This window comes from Schistocerca serialis, chromosome 4 (genome assembly GCF_023864345.2).
Source record: "Schistocerca serialis cubense isolate TAMUIC-IGC-003099 chromosome 4, iqSchSeri2.2, whole genome shotgun sequence".
Classification (NCBI taxonomy): Eukaryota; Metazoa; Arthropoda; class Insecta; order Orthoptera; family Acrididae; genus Schistocerca; species Schistocerca serialis.
This window is the reverse complement of record NC_064641.1, coordinates 587,682,469-587,707,260: the sequence shown is the minus strand read 5'-3', so window position 1 is coordinate 587,707,260 and position 24,792 is coordinate 587,682,469. Positions and strand designations below refer to the sequence as shown.

Sequence of the window (24,792 nt, the reverse complement as noted above, 5' to 3'; positions counted from 1 at the left end):
CTGACTGAAAGGCGTATTGCAGGTCAGTTGAACTGTATAAATTTACGGACACTAGAAGAAATGTACCATATCTCTGGAAGATTCAAACAACACTTCAATAATTGTTTGTCCCGCAGGCAACTCTGGTATAGAAACTGTAGGCCTGATAATAAACTGTAACGAGCATGCGCTTGCATCCACAAGCATTGCAGTAATGTTGGCAAATTGATTGGAGCAAGAGCATTCGTTGGTATTAACAATTACGATTGTCGTCTGCTAAATATTGATCAATGGCGTCTGGAGGAAAAGACTCCGACAAGCAATACCGACATGCTGAGGAACGGGCAAGTTGCAGTACTGCAGTTCAATTAGCAGACTCCAGGCAATGCAGAAGTAACATTGCTGATATTTGATTTAGGGGCATAAGGCATTGGACCAGGGGATAATTGTTTGTCTAACGTTTCGTCTTCCCTGCTGGGGACTCAGAAAGCTGTTACACACTCGAAACAAGCTCAGCAAGCTAAACTGTTCGTATGTATCCACGCAATAGTCAGTGACGTCATCAGATCGCTGCCTAAGATCACGGAGTGGCGCCGACGTATGCTGTGGAGCTTATGCTCGAGAAGAGTTGGAGATGTTTGTTTTATTTAGCACTAGGGCCCACAACTTGTCTAATTTCAATCCTCGTCCTTTTTTGTTGAAATTGTTTTTGTGCTTTTGAATTCCTGCAGCATCTGTCTACATCCTAGCGTAGTAATTATTAGATGATGATGATGATGATGATGATGATGATGATGATGATGATGATGATGATGATGATGATGATGATGATGATGATGATGATGATGATGATGATGATGATGATGATGATGATGATAATAATAATAATAATAATAATAATAATAAATAACAATAATAATAAATAGTACTAAATAACACAAACAGCGCCAACTTTTCCCCACTACAAGCTCCATAGCATACGTCGGCCCACTCCGCGGTCTTAGGCAGCGATCTGATGACGTCAAGAACCGACCGTTGTGTGGGTACATAAAAAATGTTCGACTTGCTGAGTTTGTTTCGGGTCTGTAAAAGGTTTCTGAGTCGTTAAAGCCTCTGATTAAGTCTCCAGCAGTGGAACACGAAACGTTACACAGACAATTATGCCCTGGAACATGGACTTAAGCCCCTAAATCAAATATCAGCAATATTGCACCTGCTCCACCCGGAGCTTGCTAATTCAACTGAGTACAGTAGTTCCAACAGGGCAAAATTCTAAAATTGTCATTTTCACTACAACTGATTCGGTGAGTGTGAAAACGTGTCGTTCCCTAGATACTGATTTGGACAGGAATTATTTAAAACAAAACTGTCTCAAACGTAGAACTTTTAAGGTAGATTACCTTGAAACTTAAAAGGTTATGCATATTTCAATACTTACGCAATATTTTGATATTGGCACTACGAAAATGAATGCTACCTTTTTCATTCAACAATCTTATTATGAGACGATTGCGTGCTGGATAACCAATGAGTTGTGAAACATAGGTATAGAATATTGAGCAAAACTTTATTAAATTCCAATAATGTTAGGTTGATACTGAACATATAAATCTTAAATACAAGAATTCAGAACAACTGAAAACATTCTGTTGAATGTCAATTTAAAAAAAAATGTCGCTTCAACATTCACAAAGTGGAGAAACAGGAAATAAACTCTAAAAGACACTTATTTTCTTTGATGACTTCTTAGCAGTTTGCTTCCGAAACTTTGCATCTTATGACGTTAATGGATTTTTTACTTTACTTCCGTTCTCTCTGTTTTTAACGTTGGCTGTGCAGCTACAATTGAATAAAATGTGCTTTTTCAGTTACATTTTTGGGTCGGTTGGAGAAAGTGTTAAGGCAGAGCCAACATTCGAGTGGATGAACGTGGGAGACCTCCAAAAAACCCCTCAGAAAGGCCGATGGAACGGACTTTTTAACAGCCTAGGACTGAGCTAAGGCAGTCCTCGTCTCTTCAGTTTGTCACACTGTTACGCATCCAGACCGGATAATTCGTAACTCTGTGACGTCATTTCACTCTGTGTTGCACCTCATATCGCTTCTGAAGGTCCCAAACAATGAGGGGGTAGCTTTTCGAGCTTGAAACTTCTCACAGTTTTTCCCGTTCGTATTTCGCAGAAAACGGTATTTTCTATTTTAAACTGACTTATTTATCTCCCAAGATTAAGTATAGATGTAGACACCTACAGTACAACATGGTCATGTCCTTCAAAGAGTACTACAATAGTTGCGATATGTCAAACCATCACGGGTCTCCTTTGACCTCAGAAAACGGTGAACTACTGTTATCATTCTGTTCTACAGCAAAGGGAGAGGTCGATAATGGTTATACGAGAAAATTAAAATAAGAAAAATACTGAGGTCACTATTTCGGTACAAACAGATCCACCAACCTATTAGGTTCCCGTCACAGTACGCTGATGCAACAGGCTCCATACTGAAAAATAATACAACTGCTCGCTCGACGAAAGATTCGCATGCAAAGACTGGAAAGTTTTACAGGTGACACCAATGTTCAAGAAAGGCAACAAGAGTAATCCACTAAATTACAGCCCCATGTGATAAACATCGATATGTTGCAGGGTTTGGGGAACATCTATTCTGTTCGAACATTATAAACTACCTGAAATAGATTGGCCTGTTGACAGAGTCAACGCTGATTTAGGAAACATCGGCCGGGAGAGCGGTGTGCTGTCCACGTGCCCCTTCGTATCCGCATCCGGTGACGCCACACGACTGAGGATGACACGGCGACCGGTCGGTCCGGTTGCACCTTCAAGACCTGTTTGGGAGGTGTTTGTTTCCTTGTTTGTTTTCTATTTATACGTTTTATCATTCGCTTCTTCTTTAATTAAAGAAGGGTATGGTTGTGAAGGTTCAAACAATACAAAAAAACTGCCGTATAAGGTTATAGAAGATAGGATTTCCGTTAAGAGGTATCAAGTTAAAATCATAGAGACAGAGTGATTTAGAATGCGTAGAATAAGACTGCAAGAGCCAATCAACAAGAGTTTGACAAATTACTTAATTTTTTTTTTTTTTTTTACTGCTTCACTTTTCAAAATTTTTTTACACAGCTATAAATTTAGAACTATTGCAAATAGAGTTCACAGAAAGACAAGTGCCTCATTACATAACGTCTACTTTCGGTCAAACATTGTTGAATCAAAACATTTTGACAACTTGTTAGTCCACCTACAGAACTGAATACAGCAGCGATTCTACGTCATGTAGACTCGATAAATCATTGGTATGTTTCCGAAAAATGTGGCGCCAAATGTCTGTGCATGGGTCACGCAATTACCGTAAATTGGGGGCCGAAGATTTGTGGGCATGGATCTGGCGCCCAAAAGTAGCCCAGATGTTTTCCATCAGGTTCAGAACAGATGGATTTGGTGAACGACATCAACGTGAGGTCACTGTCATCCTCCTTCAACAACTGTAGTACGATTCTGGAATTATGACAGAGGCGGTTATGTTGCTCCAAGATGCCATCCCATAGGGGAAGACGTAAGGCATTAAGGGATGCAGGTGGTTTGTAATGATGTTCACGTAGCTCACAGCTATCATTGTGCCTTCCATTATACCCTCAAGTCATTATCTCTCATAGTGCGATGTGAGGCGAAAATAACTTAACATGAAATGGGCGTCCTCTTTTTTGTTTGTTCATAGAAACCACGACGCCCCGATATTGCACTGAGGAATGAAGGAAGATAGATGCCTGGATGGAGCTCTTTCAGTTCCCAGGTATCGTACAGGAAAAATGCATGCCCTGGACCGGATGGGATGCACCATCGCACCTGACAATTAGAGAATGCGCCAGTATTTCTATCATCACATTTGCCAGACGTCGCCACATATCCGGCTTGCTTTATAGAGCAGGTAAGTCTCAGACCTCCATATTTTTCAACCGCTTTCCGTAATACAACAGTAGCAAGCGAAAAGCCGATAAGTTTCGCTGTTTCCGAGATGCTCGGTCCCAGGCGCCCGGCCATAACAAGATGCCTTTTATCAGCCATTTGCGAAAGCGACATTCAATTTCGCTGTGGACAGTGGTCATAATGTTATCCATAACGAGTAATTACGTCGAGGTGCAGTGTTCGCTAAGTTATAGAGGACAATACATCAAATTTTCTGACATACACAAACAATATCTAACGTTAATTGTTGCCAAATTATGACGAAGACTTTTTAACTGAATGATGTACTTTTTCTATGGCACTGCATAGAGGCTTTCAAGAGGACTTCAGAGACACGGCTTTTGTGGAACTTGGCCAAACAGTACCAGCGTAACAGCGTCGTGAACCACCGTTTCTTCGAAAGGTTCGATAAACGTTGGATCTACTACACCAAATGTACACAAATATGTGACTCAGGTACAGTTCGTGCCTGTGCGCTATTACTTCATCATCTATGCTCTGCCGTTCTAGCAACAGGACAAATCGCTCCTGCAGCAATCCAGAGCTTCACACCGTATATGACAGTCGATCAAGTTGATATGATTTTAGTTTATGGTGGAGCTCGCCAATTTGAGTAACAGCACAGTTTTATGCTGAAAGGTATCCTGGCTGGGCCCCACTCTCCTCTATCTGTCCTTGCAAACAATATAAAACAGTTCAAGAATCTGGAAAAGTGAAGAATAAAATAACCCAGCAGAAAAGAACAGCAACTGATGAGAGAAGTGCAACTAACATTTCAGCAGTAGTAACACTGTGAGGCAGCTTGAATGTGCCAGCAGAGTTAGCCAAAGTAGTAGGGCAACAAGGGCATCGCTCCACCCTGCATTATTGTCACATTTATTAAAAATGGCGGATCCAAGATGGCGGCGATAGATGTGGCAACCTCGCAATGATGTATAGTGGGAAGTTCAATTTTTGGTGGGAAAATAGGTCAATTGGGCTATTCTCCCCTCACTATACTCCAGAAAATTGTGTGAAGTTCAAATTTTGGCGGAAAAAAGATCAATTGAGACACATCCACTAACCTAACCCCCTCCTCCCCCCCCCCCCCCTCCCCAAGAAAATGACGGGAAGTTCAAATTTTGGTGGGGAAAAAAATCAATTGAGCTACTTCCACTAACCTAAGAAAATGGCGGGAAAATTTTGGTGCGAAAAAGGTCAGTTGAGATACCTGCACTAACCTACATCATTCAACCACCACCTCTGCCTTGGAATTGGTGGGAAAAGGACTCAGCCTGTGGTGGGCTGTTGGACAGGACAGACATAAGTCTTTATTTTGCATGCAGTGTTTATTTAACCAGAGTGAGTTCTCATAGGCAGTAACTCCTACTGACCTAGTACACAGTAGTGCCATCAGAGGGCGCTGCCATCCCATGGTTGTCTGGAGAAAAACTGCAGGAAAAAGGACAGTCTGTGTCCAACTGCTGGGGAGAGGAAGGAATGTACTTTATTTGTATTGGAACAATTTATTTATGGATGGGTTTAATGTAATTTATTTATTTATTATGCTGATACAAAACACTCGCCCTAGGATTCTTGGGGTCCCAGTAAATAGCCTACAAACCTGCAGACTACTCGTAAGTCTCCGAAATAATACTGTACACTGATGTACAGACACGCAAACAACTCATGAATTACCGAAATAATGCGTGTATAACGCTCTGCAGACATGCTCACTAATTGTAAACTGTCGAACTAATGCATTACACAGCCTATAGACATGTTCACAAAATAATGTAACAGACACATTTACTACGTGTAAAATTGGCGAAATAATGCGCGAATAACGCTCGGCAAGCACGCTCAAAACGCTTAAACAGCCGAAATAATGTAGTGCACAAACACTGATTGCACGTAAAAACGCTTTCGAACTATCGTTAAGAAACACAACCTCGACATATCAGCGAACTGTTCCCGACAAACACCCCAAGTCGCGCACGCCGGGGCGGCGTGAGCTCGTCGGTACAGCTTGCCAGACGCCTCCGTACCTGCAGTCAGGAGCTAATTGCCAAGCAACTCACCATTGCAAGAGCAATTAAAAGTCTCTCAACGTTATACTGACATCACAGGTCTATGTAAATAAGAGCCAAGTGTCTCTCTGGATGCACTATAGAAATCTGTTGCAATGCTTCCCATAATAGCACAGGATGTATTGTTGCTATTGATCCTAACGGGACAGTACGTTATACACGCGAGACACCTCTGCCCGCACGTACCTGTTTACCCAGCCACCGCGCATATCCGCCAGTCCAGCGCAGGCCTGATTGCCGCCGGCCGCGGTGGCCGAGCGGTTCTAGGCGCTCAGTCCGGAACCGCGCGATTGCTACGATCGCAGGTTCGAATCCTGCCTCGGGCATGGATCTGTGTGATGTCCTTAGGTTAGTTACGTGTAAGTAGTTCCAAGTTCTAGGGGACGGATGACCACAGATGTTAAGTCCCACAGTGCTCAGAGCCAGCCTAATTGCCAAGCGAGAGATGTCTGTGTAGTAACTCACCCACACAGGTGCAGCTAAAAGGTTGTCAGTGTAAAACTGATGTCTCATGTGTATGTAAATAACAGCCAAGTCTCCCTTTGGATGCGCTATAGAAATCTTCTGCAGTGCTTTCAGGAACTGTTAAAGAAAATAGTCCACAATAACACCGAATGCAATCTTCCTGATGGTCCTAATGAGAGATCCGATACTACCCTCCCCGGAAATCGGGACGTCCTGCTTTAAACAAATGTCTCCGAAACGGTAAACGTTCTCACCGCTAAAAGCCTTCGTATGTCTGTGCGTCCTTGCAAAAACACCATTACTTATGAAAGTGTTCTTGTTGTTTGGAGGGACAGCATCCCACCAGGGCACACAGCATCCGATAAGCACATCCTGTCACGTTGCAAATACCCGCAGCCTCTTCTGTTCCCATCCCCAGTGCACAGGTACCCTTTGTCATTGAACACAAACTGCATGAGGAGTTATTACAGGAAGGACACAGTCTTTTTCAGTCAACTGCTACGGCCAAATACCTTGCCACCGCTGCCCGCACCGGGCACCCCGTATAACCTCAAACACTGCCGGCCTTGAGTTAACTAAGCAATAGTAGAGAAAAGGATGGCCATCCCAAGGGCAACTTGTTCGTCTAAAGTACAGCAACACAGCCCCCCTCAATGGTGAGGGGGCCCTCGTGCGATGGCGACCTGATGCACACACGCACGTCTCGAACGCCATTAATAAGCCTGTTGTCCTGTGATGAAAAAAAAAAAACCACTCATCTAACGTTGACACAGCTCTTCCTTACAATCTGTTAAACGTATTTCTCAGAAAGATCGGTCCCATCTGGAACAACAACGAAATTCCAGAGAACTGTACAAATGGTTTGCAGCGTCTTCATTAAAATGCGTATCTGCGAGCACCTGAATTGGCTCACTGGGGTATCATCGACAGCAAAAGCTGCACAACGCTCGCACCCTTCAGAGCAAAACTCAGACCTATCCTGACTGCGGGCTGTTTGTGTAAAGGGGCAGCCACAACCTCTCACGGAACTTGGTCAGCCGGCCGGTGTGGCCCAGCGGTTCTAGGCACTTCAGTCTGGAACCGCGCGATCGCTACGGTCGCAGGTTCTAATCCTGCCTCGGGCATGGATGTGTGTGATGTCCTTAGGTTAGTTAGGTTTAAGTAGTTCTAAGTTCTAGGCGACTGATGACCTCAGAAGTTAAGTCGCATAGTGCTCAGAGCCAGAACAGAACATGGTCACCACACCGTTCTAAACGCGGGACTGTAATAAAATTGCGACTATAATAAATGTCATCAGAGCAAAGAAAAAGAGGGAATTTAAACACCGAGGGGAAAAAAAACATCTATGTTAAGCAGTTTCTTTCAGATTGATGGATAAACTACACATCCTGAGAGCACCACTCGCGTTCAGTGTCTGTAAGTAAACTGTAATGCATATGTGTAATAAAATCCTTTTAGACACGTGAAATAACATAAATACCATTAGCAAATACAATTTTTCATGCCATCGGCTCACATGTGGGCAAGAAACACAAACATTTTTTGTTTGACACCGACAAGCTATAATTGAAGAAAACTAAGCTTTTTGTCCACTATGGCAGGTCCGGTTTTACAAAACAAATCGTGAGAGCCTGTCTTGTAATAGAATCCGTAAGATTTTATCACCCCCCCCCTCTCTCTCTCTCCCCCTCTCTCTCTCTCTCTCTCTTACCGAACAACAATAACCGTCCACGTGTTGTCACAGAGCATATTGCGTATACACGTATCGCTCCACTGGGCTGCAGGCCAGTGCTCGAACTTGTTCGCACAGATCTGCACAAAGTTCTGGCGTCTGTACTGAAGGAAGGTCCTATCCAACAGACTATCAATCACACGAGAGGAATCCTGTATTCCTCCTTCATAAGCAGTTTAATACAAAGTTTTTTCGGTTGTAACACAATCAATCAATTTACATCACCACCATACACTTCAAGACTTCAAGCTCTGTGTCAGCTGCAGGTAAACCGACAGTAACACATTTTGACTCTGTGGCTCTCACAGAAAGCTGAGCATCGTGTGATGTAAACTGTAAAGCTCACACAACACACAGAAAGGCAGAAATAAAACACAGAGGCGGTGTTTATCACTGACAAAATACGTGAAAGGCATTGCGACATATGGGAACTGGATGAGCTTGCGGTATTGTAGAGCACTTGCCTCTGCTATCTGAAGGTGTACTGATAATCTCATCTTCCACAGCGACAGTGTAGCAGGCGTCTAACCAAGGCCACATTAAACTAGTGTTGTAAAACACAAGGGGCTGGCACTACGTGATACAAACACCAAACGAAACGTGCACCGTATTCCCTGTCAATGCTGTAGCTACCATGCCATAGAAAGCAGCTCCCGGCCAGAGCAGTGTAACTGGCATTCAGATCGGATGAATTCGGCGGTTAAAGAGCGTTCGTCAAACGATAGTCAATGACGTGGTTAATGTTGGTTGATGGAAATCGAAAATGTACCGAAAAGTGCTAAAGCGCTGTTTACTAACCTCGGCTGGAACAAGCATTCTCATTTACTATACCGGTCTGATTCAGTTCATTACATCAACATAGCACTGCAGTCCTAGTGATATAGTATGAGGTAACTTATTCAACCTAAGAATGTCGCCATCTCCTGAGATGGAGAGGCACGAAAACAAAATCAAACTGAATGACGGATGAGTCTTCCAAAATGGGATCCATGGTCGCTACACTTCCGGTTACTTTTGAGAGGGTTAATATGCGGTTTAATTCTCTCTCTGATTACAACACTGATCAGTTGGTTAAGAGTCTTTATTACATTCCGAGTACAGAGTACTACAGACAGGAGGATATTGCTATTGTCAAGGCAATCATGTAGTGGTATCAAAGTTATTGTGTAAATTGAGGATGTATTGTGAGGTATAACTCAAGGAAGACTGAAAGAAGTTATGAGGTAGACTGACATAAATATCAAACGCAGTTACGTACACCACATTCTATCTCAGCATTTCCGTCTTCGGTGGCAACAGTGGGGTTTACTCCAGGGCAGGCAGGCTACGATGAAATTAACACAGATGCGTAGCGGTGGTATACTCTGTTGTAAGGGACTCGTCTTGTAGAATATGTTGGGTATTAGGGGAGAAGGTTTTTTTTGTTTATAGATAAAAAATATAGTCCTTTTAATCGATATTTATTATTTCGTATGAGATTATAACATCAACATCATTGCCTTCATCTACATACTCCTCAGGGAGCATGCGCCACCTTGGTGGTGGTGGTGGTGGTGGTGGTGGTGGTGGTGGTAGTGGTGGTGGGTTCTGCGATGGTGGAGGCGGTGATGGCGACGCTGGGCTGTCTGGTATAGATTCTGAAACAAAAATCAATAAATAAATTAATAGCATGAAGATAGAATGAAATTAGTTCTATGCATCACATAGTCACAATATTAGTTATCCACTGAAATCCTCAACAAATTTTCTGTGTATTAGCAGACCCTGTCATAGATACCCGGCCACTTCGTGTCAGGCAATATCTCTTTTGTAATGAACCTCGCTTGCAGTTATCAGTACCCGTAACTGCAAGGAGCACTAAACAATATCACATGTAAGCTGTATGTTTAGGAATCAAGTACTGTCGACATAAATGGAAAACGAGGATGATGTATAATTTGACTGATATTTGCTGTCGGTAAGCTGTAGGGAAAAGAATAATCGAATCAAGCACATTTATATATCGACTCAAGATCTCGTAAGCCATTAGACAGCTAGCAAAATATTAATACGTGAAGCATTTAACTACCACCGTCACATCTTAGAAAAAGATCTGGCAGGGGGCTGAGAAAATCCAGGCCATATGTAAAATCGGTAAGCGAGTCAAACGATTCTTTCAATCACTTGTTGACAAGTCTGGTGCGGCAGTTGAAGATAGCAAAACCAAAGCCTATGTTTTAAATTTCACGTTTAAGACATCGTTCACGCATGAAAACCACACAAACATGCAGTCTCTTGACCTTCTGACAGACCCACATATGGATGACATATAAATAAGTATACCAGACATAGAGAATCAACTTGAAAAACAAACAAATCATCTGCTCCGGATGGCTTACCAGTTCGATTTTACAAGGATTGGTCAGTTACCCAGTCTGCATTTGTCATGAATCTCTCTCTCTCTCTCTCTCTCTCTCTCTCTCTCTCTCTCTCTCTCGTCCAACACAGAGGACGGAGTGACTGGAAAAAAGCGCAGGTGACTCCAGTATATAAGAAATGTGAATAACGGATCCACAAAATTACCGACCAATATCCCCAACTTTGGTTTGCTGCAGAATCCTTGAACTCATTCTTAGTTCAAACATAATCAACTTTCTTGAGGCTAAGCTGTTTATGTTCATGAATCAGCATGGTTTTAGAAAGCATCACTTGTGCTAAAATCAGCATGCCCTTCCATATTTCTAGATTTCCAGAAGGCATTTGACATGGTGGCCCAGCGCAGCCTGTTAACGAACGCACGAGCATATGGAATAAATTCAGAAATACATGAGTGGCTGTATCCAATATGTTGTCCTCGACGGCGAGTGTTCATCAGAGACAAGGATATCGCCAGTAGTGCGATAGGACTTCTACTGTTGTGTTTATACATAAATGATTTGGCGGACGGCAGTCCGCTGCTGCTGTTTGCTGACGGTGCTGCAGTGTACGGTAAGGCATCAAAGTTGAGTGACTGTAGGAGGATACAAGACGATTTAGACAAAATTTCCGGTTGGTGTGATGAATGACCGGTGGCCCTACATGCAGAAAAATGCAATTTGACGCTGGTGAGTAGGAAGAACAAACCTGTAATGTTCAGACACAGTATTACTAGCGTCCTGCTTGACACAGTCAAGTCATTTTAAATATCTGGGCGTAACGCTCCAAAGTGATATGAAATGGAATGGAATGAGCGTGTGAGAACTGCAGTAGGGACGGCAAATAGTCAACTTCAGTTTATTGGGGGGAATTTTAGGAAAGAGCGGTTCACATGTAAAGGAGAACACATGTAGGATGCTGGTGTGACATGTTCTTGAGTACTTCACGAGTGTCTTTGATCCGTACTAGGTTGGACTGAAGGAAGACATCTAAGCAATTCAGAGGACGGCAGCTAGATTTGTTACCTGTAGGCCCGAACAGAACGCAAGTGCCACCGAGATGCTTTGGGAACTCAAACGGAAGCCCCTGGAGGACAGCATTCTTTTCTAGGAACACTATAGAGAAAATTTAGAGAACGGCATTTGAAGCTGACTGCTAAGCGATTCTACTGCCGCCAACATACATTGCACATAAGGACCACGAAGACAAGATATGAGAAATTAGATCTCATATGGAAGCGTACAGACAGTCGTTCTACCATCGCTCTATTTGCGAATGGATCAAAAGGAGGAAATGACAAGTAGAGGTACAGGATAGCCTCCACCACGCATCTTACGGCGGCTTGCCGAGTATCCATGTGGATTTAGATGAACCTGAAAATTGAAGTATAGATTGATCGTACATGGAGACCACTTAACTTAAAGAATTCGAAACATGCATTGCCATACACGTATACAAAGAAAAAAGAACTCAGATAATACCTTCTCTATAATGCATTAAAATCACACATACGTGAAAACAGGAAATTCACCCATCTCGCACTTAACTACTATTGACTCCAGCACCAACAGGTGCTGAGATTCAAATGACTTATGAAAATAACAACACTATGTGAAATGGAAATCTAGGGATAGTCATATTTACCCGATTCATGTGCGCTACCACATACATACGAGGCAGTTACAGTGCATCATCTGTTATGTCAATGAAGTTGCAGCACCAGAAAACGAAATATCACAGTAACGAAGGCGTCCAGGGCAGCAAACGCACTCTTCATTAGCATCATTTTTCACTTACTTTTCTATGTAAGTAACTTTATAAGCATTTACCTCCGTCCCCCCCCCCTTCCAAAGTTTCAAGTAAGTTCCTAATATTCAGTTCCTTTACTTTCAATAACATCGACTTTCTCTGTTATATGAAAAATATGTTTGCTTTAGCCTATGCCTCGAAGTGTAAGAGTAATAGGTTGGACTGAAAGAGGAAGACATGAAGATGCACAGTTTCGGTGTAGACGAGGTATAGGAATAATTTTTATGTTGGTGATAATAATAATAATAGAATTGATATAATGAAAGATAAATTTAAAATGAACACTTCACCTAACTCCGAATAATTTGAGGGTTGTAACTGGGATTCAAAGAATTTACAGTGCAGATTCTGTAATGCCTCTAGTTTGACATCTGGGGTTACTTCACGTGATAAACTGTATCTGTACTGCACTGTCATAAGGAGGAGCTAAACTGATTGCATCAGGTCCACTGAATCATTTGACTGAATTTCGAACCAGGTGATACTAACCTCTAGTAAAATGTGAACTTCAGTGTTTCGTCCTCTAACCCACATAGTGTAATGCACTTACCAGTGGCCGCCTCCATCTCTTCCTCCTCTTCATCCTCAGTATCCTGGGCTGTAAGACCCCACACCACCTCATTCACCGACGACATCGAAAAGAGTGTATATAGTTAAATTTATTGCAACACTTGCATGATTCGAAAGGTTCAGAAGTATTTTCAACGTGGAAAGTATGCAGGATCAAATTCTTTGGTATTAAACACTGTATTGATAACATTAAGACAGCAATGGTGATTTCACTACTAAATGCAGAGGTGGGGGTGGATAGGTAGAAAGAGTGCATTGAGAGTCGCTGTGAAAGCAAGGACCTATCTGATGTCATGATAGAGGAAGCAAGAGTCGACATAGCAGAGAAATGGGATCCAGTATTAGACTGAGAATTAAAGAGAGCTTTGGGGGGGGGGGGGGGGGGGGAGGGCTAACATTTCATCACTGGGAGGGGGGAATGACAAAAATTCGATTATTCACGTTGATTTGTGGAATGTTTGAGTCCGACTTCATACAATCTGACTTTTAAAAAAATATATCGTCCACACAATTCCGAAGACTGCAGGAGTTGACAAGTTAGGGAATTGTCACGCAACCAGCTCATGCACTCAACTTGATGACAAAAAAAATATACAGAAGAATGGAGAAGATAATTGGGGAGTGCATTATATGACGATCAGTTTAGTTTTAGGAAAGGTGAGGGCAGCAGAGAGGCAGTTCCAATGCTGCACCTGATAATGCAAGCTAGACTAAAGAAACAGTAAGTACATGTACATAGGATTTGCTGACGTGGAAAATGCGTAGGACAATGCAAAAATGCGGCAGGATGTTCGTAATTCTGAGAAAATAGGGGTAAGCTATAGGGAGAGATGGGTAATATACAACATGTGCAAGAGCCAAGAGGTAATAATAAGTGCTTAGATTAAAAAGCGTGTAGAGATGGATGTAGTCCTCACCCCTACTGATCAATCTGTATATCGAGTGAGCAGTGATGGAGATAAAAGAATGGTTCAGAGGTGGGGTTGAAATTTATATCAATGATACGATTCACTGACGGTAATGCTATCCTAAGTGAAAGTGAGGAAGAACTACATGATCCGCGGAATGGAATGAACAGCCCGAGGACCGCAGAATATGGCTTGAGAATAAATCGAAGAAAGATGAAAGTAATGAGAAGTAGCAGAAATGAGGTGAGCAAGAAACTTAACATCAGGATTGCTGGTCATGAAGTAGATTAAGTTAACGAATTCAACTACCTAGACTTAGGAATAACCAATAATGGACGCTGCGTGGAGGACATCAAAAGCAAACTAGCTCGGAAAAAAATTTTTAAAAGAAATGCACTCACCATCAACCAGTTCCACCTCCAGTTCTTCTTCTCCTTCCCCTGCGGATAGCAACAAAAAGTTACACCACCGCAAGTTATTTATTTGGAATTGTATATCAGTCGACTGAAGATGCAGCAACTAGATTACTTACCTCCAATGAACTCCACAGTAGGTATTGCTTCTTCTTCTTCTTCTTCAACAATACCCATCCACACAATTGTGTGGATGGGTGTTACATCTTCATCGAAGCTGACTGGAACAAAATGAAAGAAACATTATCACGTTCTTTCAGGATACATATGTACGTGCAGAAATAAAAACGTGGAACTGATCCTAATCAGAGAGAAAGTGGTACCTACAGCAAATTCTGGAGCTCATGGTAACCTCAGATCACAGACTGACTAGTGATGGCTGTTGACGAGAGACAGGGTGATGGATGGTGGAGAGGGAGGTCGAGTGCATCCCCATTGGACGAGCTACCCTGGAGTAAACCCCACTGCTGCCACCGAAGACGAAAATGCTGAGATACAATGTGTTGTACTGAACTGCCTTTGATATTTATGTCAGTCTATCTCACGGCTTCTTTCAATCTTTCTTGAATTTTACCTCACAATACATCCTCAGTTTACACTATGACTTTGATACCAACTTGTAGCTCACAATACATCGCCAATTTACACTAAACATTGATACCACCACATGATTCCTTTGATAATAGCGATATCATCCTTTATGCAATACTCTGTACTCGGAATGTAATACAGACTCTTCACCAACTGATCAGTGTTGTAATCGGAGAGAGAATTCAACCGCATATTAATCCTCTCAAAAGTAACTGGAAGAGTAGCGACCATGGATTCCATTTTGGAAGACTCATCAGTCATTCAGTTTGATTTTTTTTTGGTGCCTCTCCATCTCTGGAGATGGCGACATTCTTAGGTTGAGTAAGTTACCTCATCCTTTTTCCACTAGGTTTGCAGTGCCAGCTTAATGTAATGAACTGAGTCAGACCGGTATAGTAAATGAGCTTGTTTGTTCCAGCCGAGGTTAGTAAACAGCGCTTTAGCACTTTTCGGTACATTTTAGATTTCCATTAACCAAATTTAACCATGTAGTTGACAATCGTTTGACGAACGCTCCTTAACCAGTGGTATCCTTCGATCTTTGAACTGACTTAACCAGCCGATTATAGAGGGGTACAGTTTAACGTGGACTCCAAATAATGGTGCCACTTAATTTTTTTCACATTAACAAACGTTGCCAGATGCGAAAGAAGTGATAAGTGACAAAAATCCTAGAGCTGTTCGCAGATCAAATCTGAGACCTTTGGAGCTGCAGTCTCTCAATTAACAAATTATTGAAAAGCAGTTGGTAAAATGATGGTGTAGCCACTATCCACAATATAAAGTTGTTTTCCAGATGTTTTGAAACCCGCAGTATTTAAACCACTATTCCAGAAAAGAGCAAAAGAACATAAGTGACACTATCATCCAATCTCTCCTCTTCCAGCACATTCTAACGTATTTGAAAAGGTTGTCGCAATCTAAATTCAAAAATCATACAAAAATTTAATGAAAGTTCAAAAAGTCAGTTACAGTTTCAAAAAATCAAAAGAACATGAAATTTGAGAAAAAAAATTAGCTCATCTCTAGAAAACTCTCCGCTTGCCACAGTAACTTTGTGTAACTCATCAAAGGTCTTTCATGGAGTGAATTATCGTTCGATATACTCTAAACTGGACAGCATGAATTAGGTGGCATTTTATTATAATGGTTCAGGTCCTACTTGACCAATGGAAGAGAAAGATTAGTTATAAAGTCACAGACAGGAAATTAAGCTTCAAAATAGGAAACAATTTCACAAGGGGTCTCCCGAGATTCAATTTTAGGTCCCATTCCACCTCTATACACAAGTGAAATACTTTATTTATTTTATGACAGACTGTTTCGCATTCAGTTGCATGACATCACATTACATCATTTACACCAGTATGATTCTATATGCATTCTATTTCATGTCGCCACTTTTAAGAAATTGGAGGTATTGAGGATGTGTGTAGTCTGCATCATGTCATTACATGTGTACCCCCCCCCCCCCTCACCATTATGGCGGGCTGTGTAGCTATACTTTAGACGAACAAGTTGCACTTACGATAGCTATCGGTGTTATTCTGAGCTATTTTCGTAAGCAGGTCCTGTTAGGGCAACAAAAGCGACCGTTAACTATTTCTGCGAAACTTTATTGTTTCTATGAGGGGTTGATATCGTGATGGACGGGCTCTGCCATTAGGAGCATCAGGAAGAATGCATTTGGTGTTATTCTGGACTATTTTCGTTAACAGTTTCTGAAAGCACTGCAGAAGATTTCTATAGTGCATTCAGAGCGAGTCTTGGCTGTTAGTTATACGGACATGAGACATCCTTATAACACTGACAACCTTTTAGCTGCTGCTGCACGGGTGAATCGCTATGCAGACATATCTCACTTGTCAATTAGGCCTGCGCTGGACCGCCAGGTAGACGCAGTGGCTGGTGAACACGTATGTGCGGTCAGAGGCGTCTCGCATGTGGGACGGGCTGTACCATTAGGATCGCTAGGAACAACGCATCCTGTGCTATTCTTGGAAGCATACGCAAAAGATTTCTAAAGCGTGTTCAGAGGGAGACTTGGCTATTATTTACATAGACCTGTGACGTCAGTGTAACAAAGAGAACCTTTTAGCTGCACTTGCGATGGCGAGTCGCTCGGAAACTAGACCTTCACTGGACCGCGGCTGCAAATGCTATGCATCATCGCGCCAGCAACGCTGGTTAGATAAACACGTGCGCAGCTGGAGGCAACTCGCAGGCTAGACCGACCTGCTTGCACTGCTCCGACACCGGTATGATTCTATGAGCATTCTTTTTCATGTTGCCGCTCCTAATAAATCTAAATACATTATTATTTGTGAGCCGATTACCTTATTTCACAGCAAACCCTATTTCTTTGTAGCAAATCAACTTCAACATGTTCACAACGTTAATAATAACATAATTTTATGTAGGGATGTAGAGGCTTATCTCACTAGGGGTAAGACAGATACTGCCTACAGGAAAATTAAAGACACCTTTGGAGAAAAGAGAACTACTTGCATGAATATCAAGAGCACAAATGGAAACCCAGTTCTAAGCAAAGAAGGGAAAGCAGAAAGGCGGAAGGAGTATATGGAGTGTCTATACAAGGGCGATGTACTTCAGGGCAATATTATGGAAATGGAAGAGGATGTAGATGAAGATGAAATGGGACATCTGATACTGCCTGAAGAGTTTGACAGAGCACTGAAAGACCTAAATCGAAACAAGGCCCCGGGAGTAGACAACATTCCATTAGAACTACTGACGGCCTTGGGAGAGCCAGTCCTGACAAAACTCTACCATCTGGTGAGGAAGATGTATGACATAGGCGAAGTACCCTCAGACTTCAAGAATAATATAATAATTCCAATCCCAAAGAAAGCAGGTGTTGGCAGATGTGAAAATTACCGAACTATCAGTTTGATAAGTCACAGCTGCAAAATACTAACGCGAATTCTTTACAGACGAATGGAAAAACTGGTAGAAGCCGACCTCGGGGAAGATCAGTTTGGATTCCGTAGAAATGTTGGAACACGTGAGGCAATACTGACCTTACGACTTATCTTAGAAGAAAGATTAAGGACAGGCAAACCTACGTTTCTAGCATTTGTAGACTTAGAGAAAGCTTTTGACAATGTTGACTGGAATACGCTCTTTCGAATTCTGAAGATGGCAAGGGTAAAATACAGGGAGCGAAAAGCTATTTACAATTTGTACAGAAACCAGATGGCAGTTATAAGAGTCGAGGGACATGAAAGGGAAGCAGTTGTTGGGAAGGGAGTGAGACAGGGTTGTAGCCTATCCCCGATGTTATTCAATCTGTATATTGAGCAAGCAGTAAAGGAAACAAAAGAAAAATTCGGAGTAGGTATTAAAATCCATGGAGAAGAAATAAAAACTTTGAGGTTCGCCGATGACATTGTAATTCTGTCAGAGACAGCAAAGGACTTTGAAGAGCAGTTGAACGGAATGGACAGTGTCTTGAAAGGAGAATATAAGATGAACATCAACAAAAGCAAAACGAGGATAATGGAATGCAGTCGAATTAAGTCGGGTGACGCTGAGGGAATTAGATTAGGAAATGAGACACTTAAAGTAGTAAAGGAGTTTTGCTATTTGGGGAGCAAAATAACTGATGATGGTCGAAGTAGAGAGGATATAAAATGTTGACTGGCAATGGCAAGGAAAGCGTTTCAGAAGAAAAATTTGTTTACATCGAGTATTGATTTAAGTGTCAGGAAGTCGTTCCTGAAAGTATTTGTATGGAGTGTAGCCATGTACGGAAGTGAAACATGGACGATAACTAGTTCAGACAAGAAGAGAGTAGAAGCTTTCGAAATGTGGTGCTACAGAAGAATGCTGAAGATTAGGTGGGTAGATCACATAACTAATGAGGAGGTATTGAATAGAATCGGGGAGAAGAGGAGTTTGTGGCACAACTTGACTAGAAGAAGGGATCGGTTGGTAGGCCATGTTCTGAGGCATCAAGGGATCACCATTTAGTATTGGAGGGTAGCGTGGAGGGTAAAAATCGTAGAGGGAGACCTAGAAACGAATACACTAAGCAGATTCAGAAGGATGTAGGCTGCAGTACGTACTGGGAGATGAAGCAGCTTGCAGAGGATAGAGTAGCATGGAGAGCTGCATCAAATCAGTCTCAGGACTGAAGACCACAACAACAACAACAACAACAACATGTTGTCAACCCGTTGTTTGAAACTTTTGTGCTCGAACTCCGCAATGCACGGCGAATCACCTGAAGTTTGAACCTCAAATATTGCACAAATTAGAAGTACTGCTGATATGTGGTTTACAGAGAATGGACTGGCAGTCAGAGGGTCATATTATCAGCCAATCAAGACATTGTAATAATACTTAGAAAGTATTTTTTGTGCAAACGACATTTTATTAAATGGAACAGTGCCTATTGATATGAAGAGACTAAAAGTAGGCTAAGTTAGAATGTCACTGGTGTTTGTAGCAGGATTGTAGTGCGAATTGTTTACGAGATATCGTACTTTGGAAAGTTCCCACACCAACCCTTGTTTGTGCCATTCAACCTAGGTAGTTGCTAGGCACGATGTTGTTATGTTTGTTTACAGTGTGCTTGTGTGTTCCTTGAGTGTATTGCGACTTGCTTGACAGTGTTTGAAGTACAAGCAGTAGGTTGTGAGTGAACGATGGGATTTACCAATGCAGGAAAAGTCGACATGCTCATGCTGTGTAGATAGTTTACGAAGACTGCAGTTAAAAAAAAAAGAGGTTCAAATGGCTCTGAGCATTATGAGACTTAACATCTGAGGTCATCAGTCCCCTAGATCTTAGAACTATTTAAACCTAACTAACCTAAGGACATCACACACAACCATAATGCAGTTCGTTTTTGTGCAGTGTATGCTCCAAGATATCTCAACAGACGTCATCCATCTCGGCAATTATTTATCAGACTTTTCAACCAGTTCCGTGAAAGTGGTAGTGTAAGACCTCGACAACGTATCAGAAGGAAACAAGTGACAACAGAAGAGGGGGAATTTAATGTTCTAGCTGCTTTTGCAGTTGATCCGCACGTTAGCTCCCGGGCAGTTGCATAAAGGAAATCCCATGTGTCATCCAAGTGTCCTAAGCATTCTACATCGATATAGGTTCCATTCCTATCACATCTCTGTCCTAGAGCTGCATGGAAACTATTATGAGAATCGTATTAACTTCTGGACATGGGAATTAATGCACTATACTCCAGATGTATCACGCGTCTTGTTTAGTAGCGAAGCCGTATTTACCAATCATGGCCAGGTCACCCACCAAAACACACACAATTGGACGGTTGAAAATCCCCATTGGCTTCATCAGGTGGAACGTCAGCATCCATGGAGTGTAGGCGTGTGGTGTAAGATGGTGAAACAGATCACAGGCCCATTTTTCACAGACGAAATACCAAACGCGCAGAAGTTATCACAGCCTACTAATAGACCATCTAGCGCACGAAGCTCTACAGCATGTTTTCACGAATTGTTTCCATATCATTTGCTTGGATGCAAAGGATCTGTAACTTGACTGGTCCGTTCCCCGAATTCGATGCCCGTAGACTACCTTCTGGGGAGGAAGCTGAAAGAGGATGTCTACAGGGGCATACCAACTAAACGCGATGAAATGCAATGACGTATTACTGCAGCCCACTCGGACATCTCTGCTGAAATGCTAGCACGTTGCAGTAGTCGTTCAATAGCAGACTGGAAGTGTGTACTGTCGCTGCCTGTGGTCATTTTGAACATAACATGTTGTGCTACTATTCAGCTTATGAATTCATAAAGGATGATTTGAGCAGGACAGAACACATATTTCAAAAAGTCTATAATTTAAAAAAAACTATCGATTATGTGTCCACACAATATATTTTATTAACGACGTTTTAAGAAACGCTGTAAACCAACTTTTGTGCTTTATTTATCTTCTGTAAATGAAGTTCAAATGCGAGTGAAATCTTATCGGACTTAACGGCTAAGGTTGTCAGTCCCAAAGCTTATAAACTACTTAACCTAAATTATCCTAGGGACAAACACACACACCCATGCCCGAGGTACGGATGATGAGTACAGCAGCTGTGATCTCACAGCGACTTAATAGAGGTAACAGATCGTGAATCGCGACTTTCATGGGCTGTTATGAAACGAAGGATACACTTGCAGATATAACTCGCCCGCCTAAAACCAAAGACGTTCTATAGATACGTTAACGACATTTTTGTGGTGTGGCCACAAGGCACGGAAAACCTGTAGGAGCTTCTACGTCATCTCAATGGCATACATGAAAATATCAAGTTCACCATGGAAGTACAAGAACGTATGGCTAACCTCCCTGGATATCTAAATCCAGAGGAATCCAGACGGTACGTTGGAACACTCGGTCTACAGGAAAAAGACGCACACGGATATTTATCTTTATGCTCGGAGTTGCCTCCATCCAGCACAACGCAACTCGGCACTGAACACTTTGGTACATGGAACAAGGTCCATCTGCGAGAAAGGGGGGGGGGTGCGCCACAGGAGTTGCAGCATCTGCAGGAAACTTTCCACTTTCCTAGAAGCAGACAAGACGCGAGTTACAGACAGACAAAAGGCGGGAGGACAAGACGGAAGAAGACGAAGCTAATCGTGTGACATTCCTGCTCTATTGTGGCCCATAAACAGCCAAAATCGCAAGAATACTGAAAAAGCACGGTGTAAAAGCCTTCTTCCATGCAACGCGAAAAGTTAAAGGACATACTTGGCTCGACTAAAGACCCTTTAAGATTACAGACGCCGGACATCTAGAGTATCGAGTGTGAATGTGGAAGGTCATACATCGAACAAATACAACGGTGTATACCACATCGCTGTACGGAGCACATCAGAAACGTGCACTTAAGGACAAATAAGCAAGTCCGCAGTAGCAGAGCATAGCGTTAATGGAGGGCACACCTTCGTCTTTGAAAAAACGAAGAAGGCATGCAGTGCCAACGGATTCTGGGACTCCGTCTTCAAGAAGGCAGTGGAAATACGTCTCCACAACAATTTGCTCAACCGAGATAGAGGATTTCAACTTAGCGCAGCGTAGCATTCCGCAATTGAGAAATACATCAGGAACGCTCCGTTCTGAGGGTAGCGGTGTCCGCGGACAGAATTTACAGCGACCAGGACTCAACGTCCGTACCAGAGCCGCGCCGCGATACCCCACCACCGGCGCGCCCTGCAGAAGAGGACAGCGGTCAAGTAACTACCGGTATATAGATATGTGCAGCGCAGCATCCCGACACCTCGCCTGAGGATGATGGGTTCGAAACTCATCGAAACGTTGCGACATGCCGACGCCACCACTCGGATGATCAAGAGTTCATCACATAACTCGCCCTATTAGACTGGAAGTCTGTCCAGCAGAATTCTGCCATCACCAGAAGGATAAGGTCGGACGTCATCATACAAGGAAGTTACGTAGCTTAGTGTCTCTCAATGTGTCCAGATACAGTACCTCCTATAACGGGAAACAGAACGCAAATGAGCAATACACAATTTTCCTGTTTTGGTAACATAGTTATTTCAATCACAGCAGTTTCCTACTTCATTAGAGATCTATTTTATTTTATTATTACTGAAGATCTACATAAAACTACCATCAAAAGTTCTCGAGCTATCAATAGTTACTCTTCCTACTATTCCCGAAGTCATCACTGCCACATCAGAATCGCCTCATATCAAAGTCTTAATGACTGAAGATGTTCAGTGTTTCTAGGTTGCTGCCAGTTTTACTATCCCTGCCACCATCAGTGACCTACCTTGTATATAATAATAATAATAATAATAATAATAATACAAGGTCAAATCTACTCTGGGAAATCAACCGTACAGTTTTCGACAAAAATCCTGAATTTCACAATGACTAATCTGAGACAATTGTTTTCGTGACAATAAATACGGCTGCCCTCAGAATTATAAATTCGGTAATCTGCACTAGCTACTAACACTGTAGGCTTCTGCAGTTCAAAGGGAAAGGTCTCTACCGCCCGAATCTTCCAATGCTTCATGTGTTAGTAGTGCAGAAGTGCAAGCGTCCAGTATAGGTCACACACTTTGAAACATGTTTATGCTTCATTTCGTCTGTATTCAGAAGCGTGTGTTTAAGAAAGCAACCATAATTGACTTTATATTCTGAAATGCGTAAGACAGCACTTCTGTTCAAAAATAATTAAGAATTCATGAGCGGATGTCCACTGTTGAATACCTGTCACCACAGGTTTCAACGATCTTACAATCAATGGGCGCCAGTCGCCAATCAGGTGGTTTTGCATTGCTCATTTCGCCTCCGGTGTGCATCACTTCGGTTAGTAAAACGTGCTTTGTTGTTGCATAATTTTTTTCATGGGGATAATCTATGATACGTCGAGAGACTATCGTGCAGAAACACAGGGACGCAATCAACTTTTGGGATCCATTAATGAATCATGGTCAATTTAAGTCTATTGAAAAAGGTGTAACACGAATTTAATAGGACTGTATGAAGAACTCCATGTTTTTTTAAACTTCCTGATATAGAAAGCTTATGAGAAATTGATGGCTTCTAATGCCAACGAATAATTCATTTCCCTGTAGTGACGTTAAATTTGTTTTAGCATGAAGTCAGAAAATATGCATTCTAGAATTCTGCAGCTTTACGTCACATCACACCCTTACTGAACTCCAACTGAAACACTATAAAAATCTAAGAGTTCGTACTTCCATTAAATAGCCTATTTCCAAACATGTGTTTTTACAGGTCACTGTTTTCTATTCAAGGACTTGCTGCCAAGGAGTCCTTCAGCACAACCAGCCCTGCGTTATTTTATTAATTAGGCCTACTGTAATGATTAACATCAACTAAGAAGAGTTGTTTCCTAAAGACATTGAGGAGCTTTGCTTTATTTTTTTCTTTTATTCCACTCATCACATAACACTGTCTTTAAACTATCGATTTCAGTCTGTAATGACCATCTTCAGGCACGACTAAAACAAAAGAGACCTTATATTATCCTAACACTCTAAAGCGACATTGTCAAAAGAAATCAACAAAAGTAGGTTGGCATCGAGAATAGTTATAGTAATATTGTATAAACCAGTTTTAGGCGGACTCCGAACCACGGTGAAACTCGCGGTTATCGCATTAATAAAAACTGCCAGAGGTGAAGAAATAATAAATGACAGCATAATCCCACAGTTAACCAGGATCGTAACCGACACTGTTAGTTCCACAGTCTGACATTTGAGTCACTGAGCCGCACAATACGAAACTGTCATGGAAGAAACCAAAATGATTGTAAAAGTTTTAACAGGCCGAGCATGAACTGGAGATTCCATGTGGCCTTTCCCCTTTCATGCAGTTAGCTCTTAACTAAACTCGAACGAGCCGAAGGGGAGTGACTGCATAGAAATGTCCTATCGTTATTTTGGTTGATCTTGTCTTACGCGCACCGTAATGCAAATTTGAAAGCTCGTCCATCAGTGTACTGTTATATTATTACGTCAATAATCTTTTCCTTTTTTGATTGTTATAGACTGAAATACTTTGCTTGAGGCGGCCAAATTTCAGTGTTTGCCTTCCTTTTTACACGTACACAACTGCTTCTCATTTCACTGTCAGCAGAGATTGCAGTCTGATTGGGATTGGACACATTCACCGATTTCACTTCTTCACTGCTTTTTGTGCCAGCTTTTTCGGTGATTGCGCAGTTTTCTTCAAATGGTCACTTTCTGAAATTTGAACTTAGTGTTATTGACACTTTCCGTTATTTCTCTGTGGATGTTGAAAGTTTGCAATCGTAACGGTACACTGACGTGTACGTCACGTAGATGAATGTGTCTGGAACAAGGACCTGTACACTTG

General features: G+C 42.1%; 1 protein-coding gene across 5 annotated transcripts in view; it reads right to left on the bottom strand.

Annotated features, from left to right (window-relative positions):
- Positions 1-9,672: 9,672 nt before the first annotated feature.
- Positions 9,673-24,792, bottom strand: part of LOC126475341 (WASH complex subunit 3-like) — a 30,859-nt gene continuing 15,739 nt past the window's right edge. For 2 of the 5 annotated variants that reach the window (XM_050103143.1, XM_050103144.1), the window contains exons 2-4: positions 14,442-14,543; positions 12,982-13,029; positions 9,673-9,865 (exon numbers count right to left, since the gene is read on the bottom strand). In XM_050103143.1, coding sequence (XP_049959100.1) covers positions 9,678-9,865; positions 12,982-13,029; positions 14,442-14,499 — 294 coding nt within the window. In that variant the 5' untranslated portion in view covers positions 14,500-14,543 and the 3' untranslated portion in view covers positions 9,673-9,677. Of the gene's footprint in view, positions 9,866-12,981; positions 13,049-14,310; positions 14,350-14,441; positions 14,544-24,792 lie in introns of all 5 variants that reach the window. The other 3 variants (XM_050103145.1, XM_050103146.1, XR_007586707.1) reach the window with 2 other exon arrangements.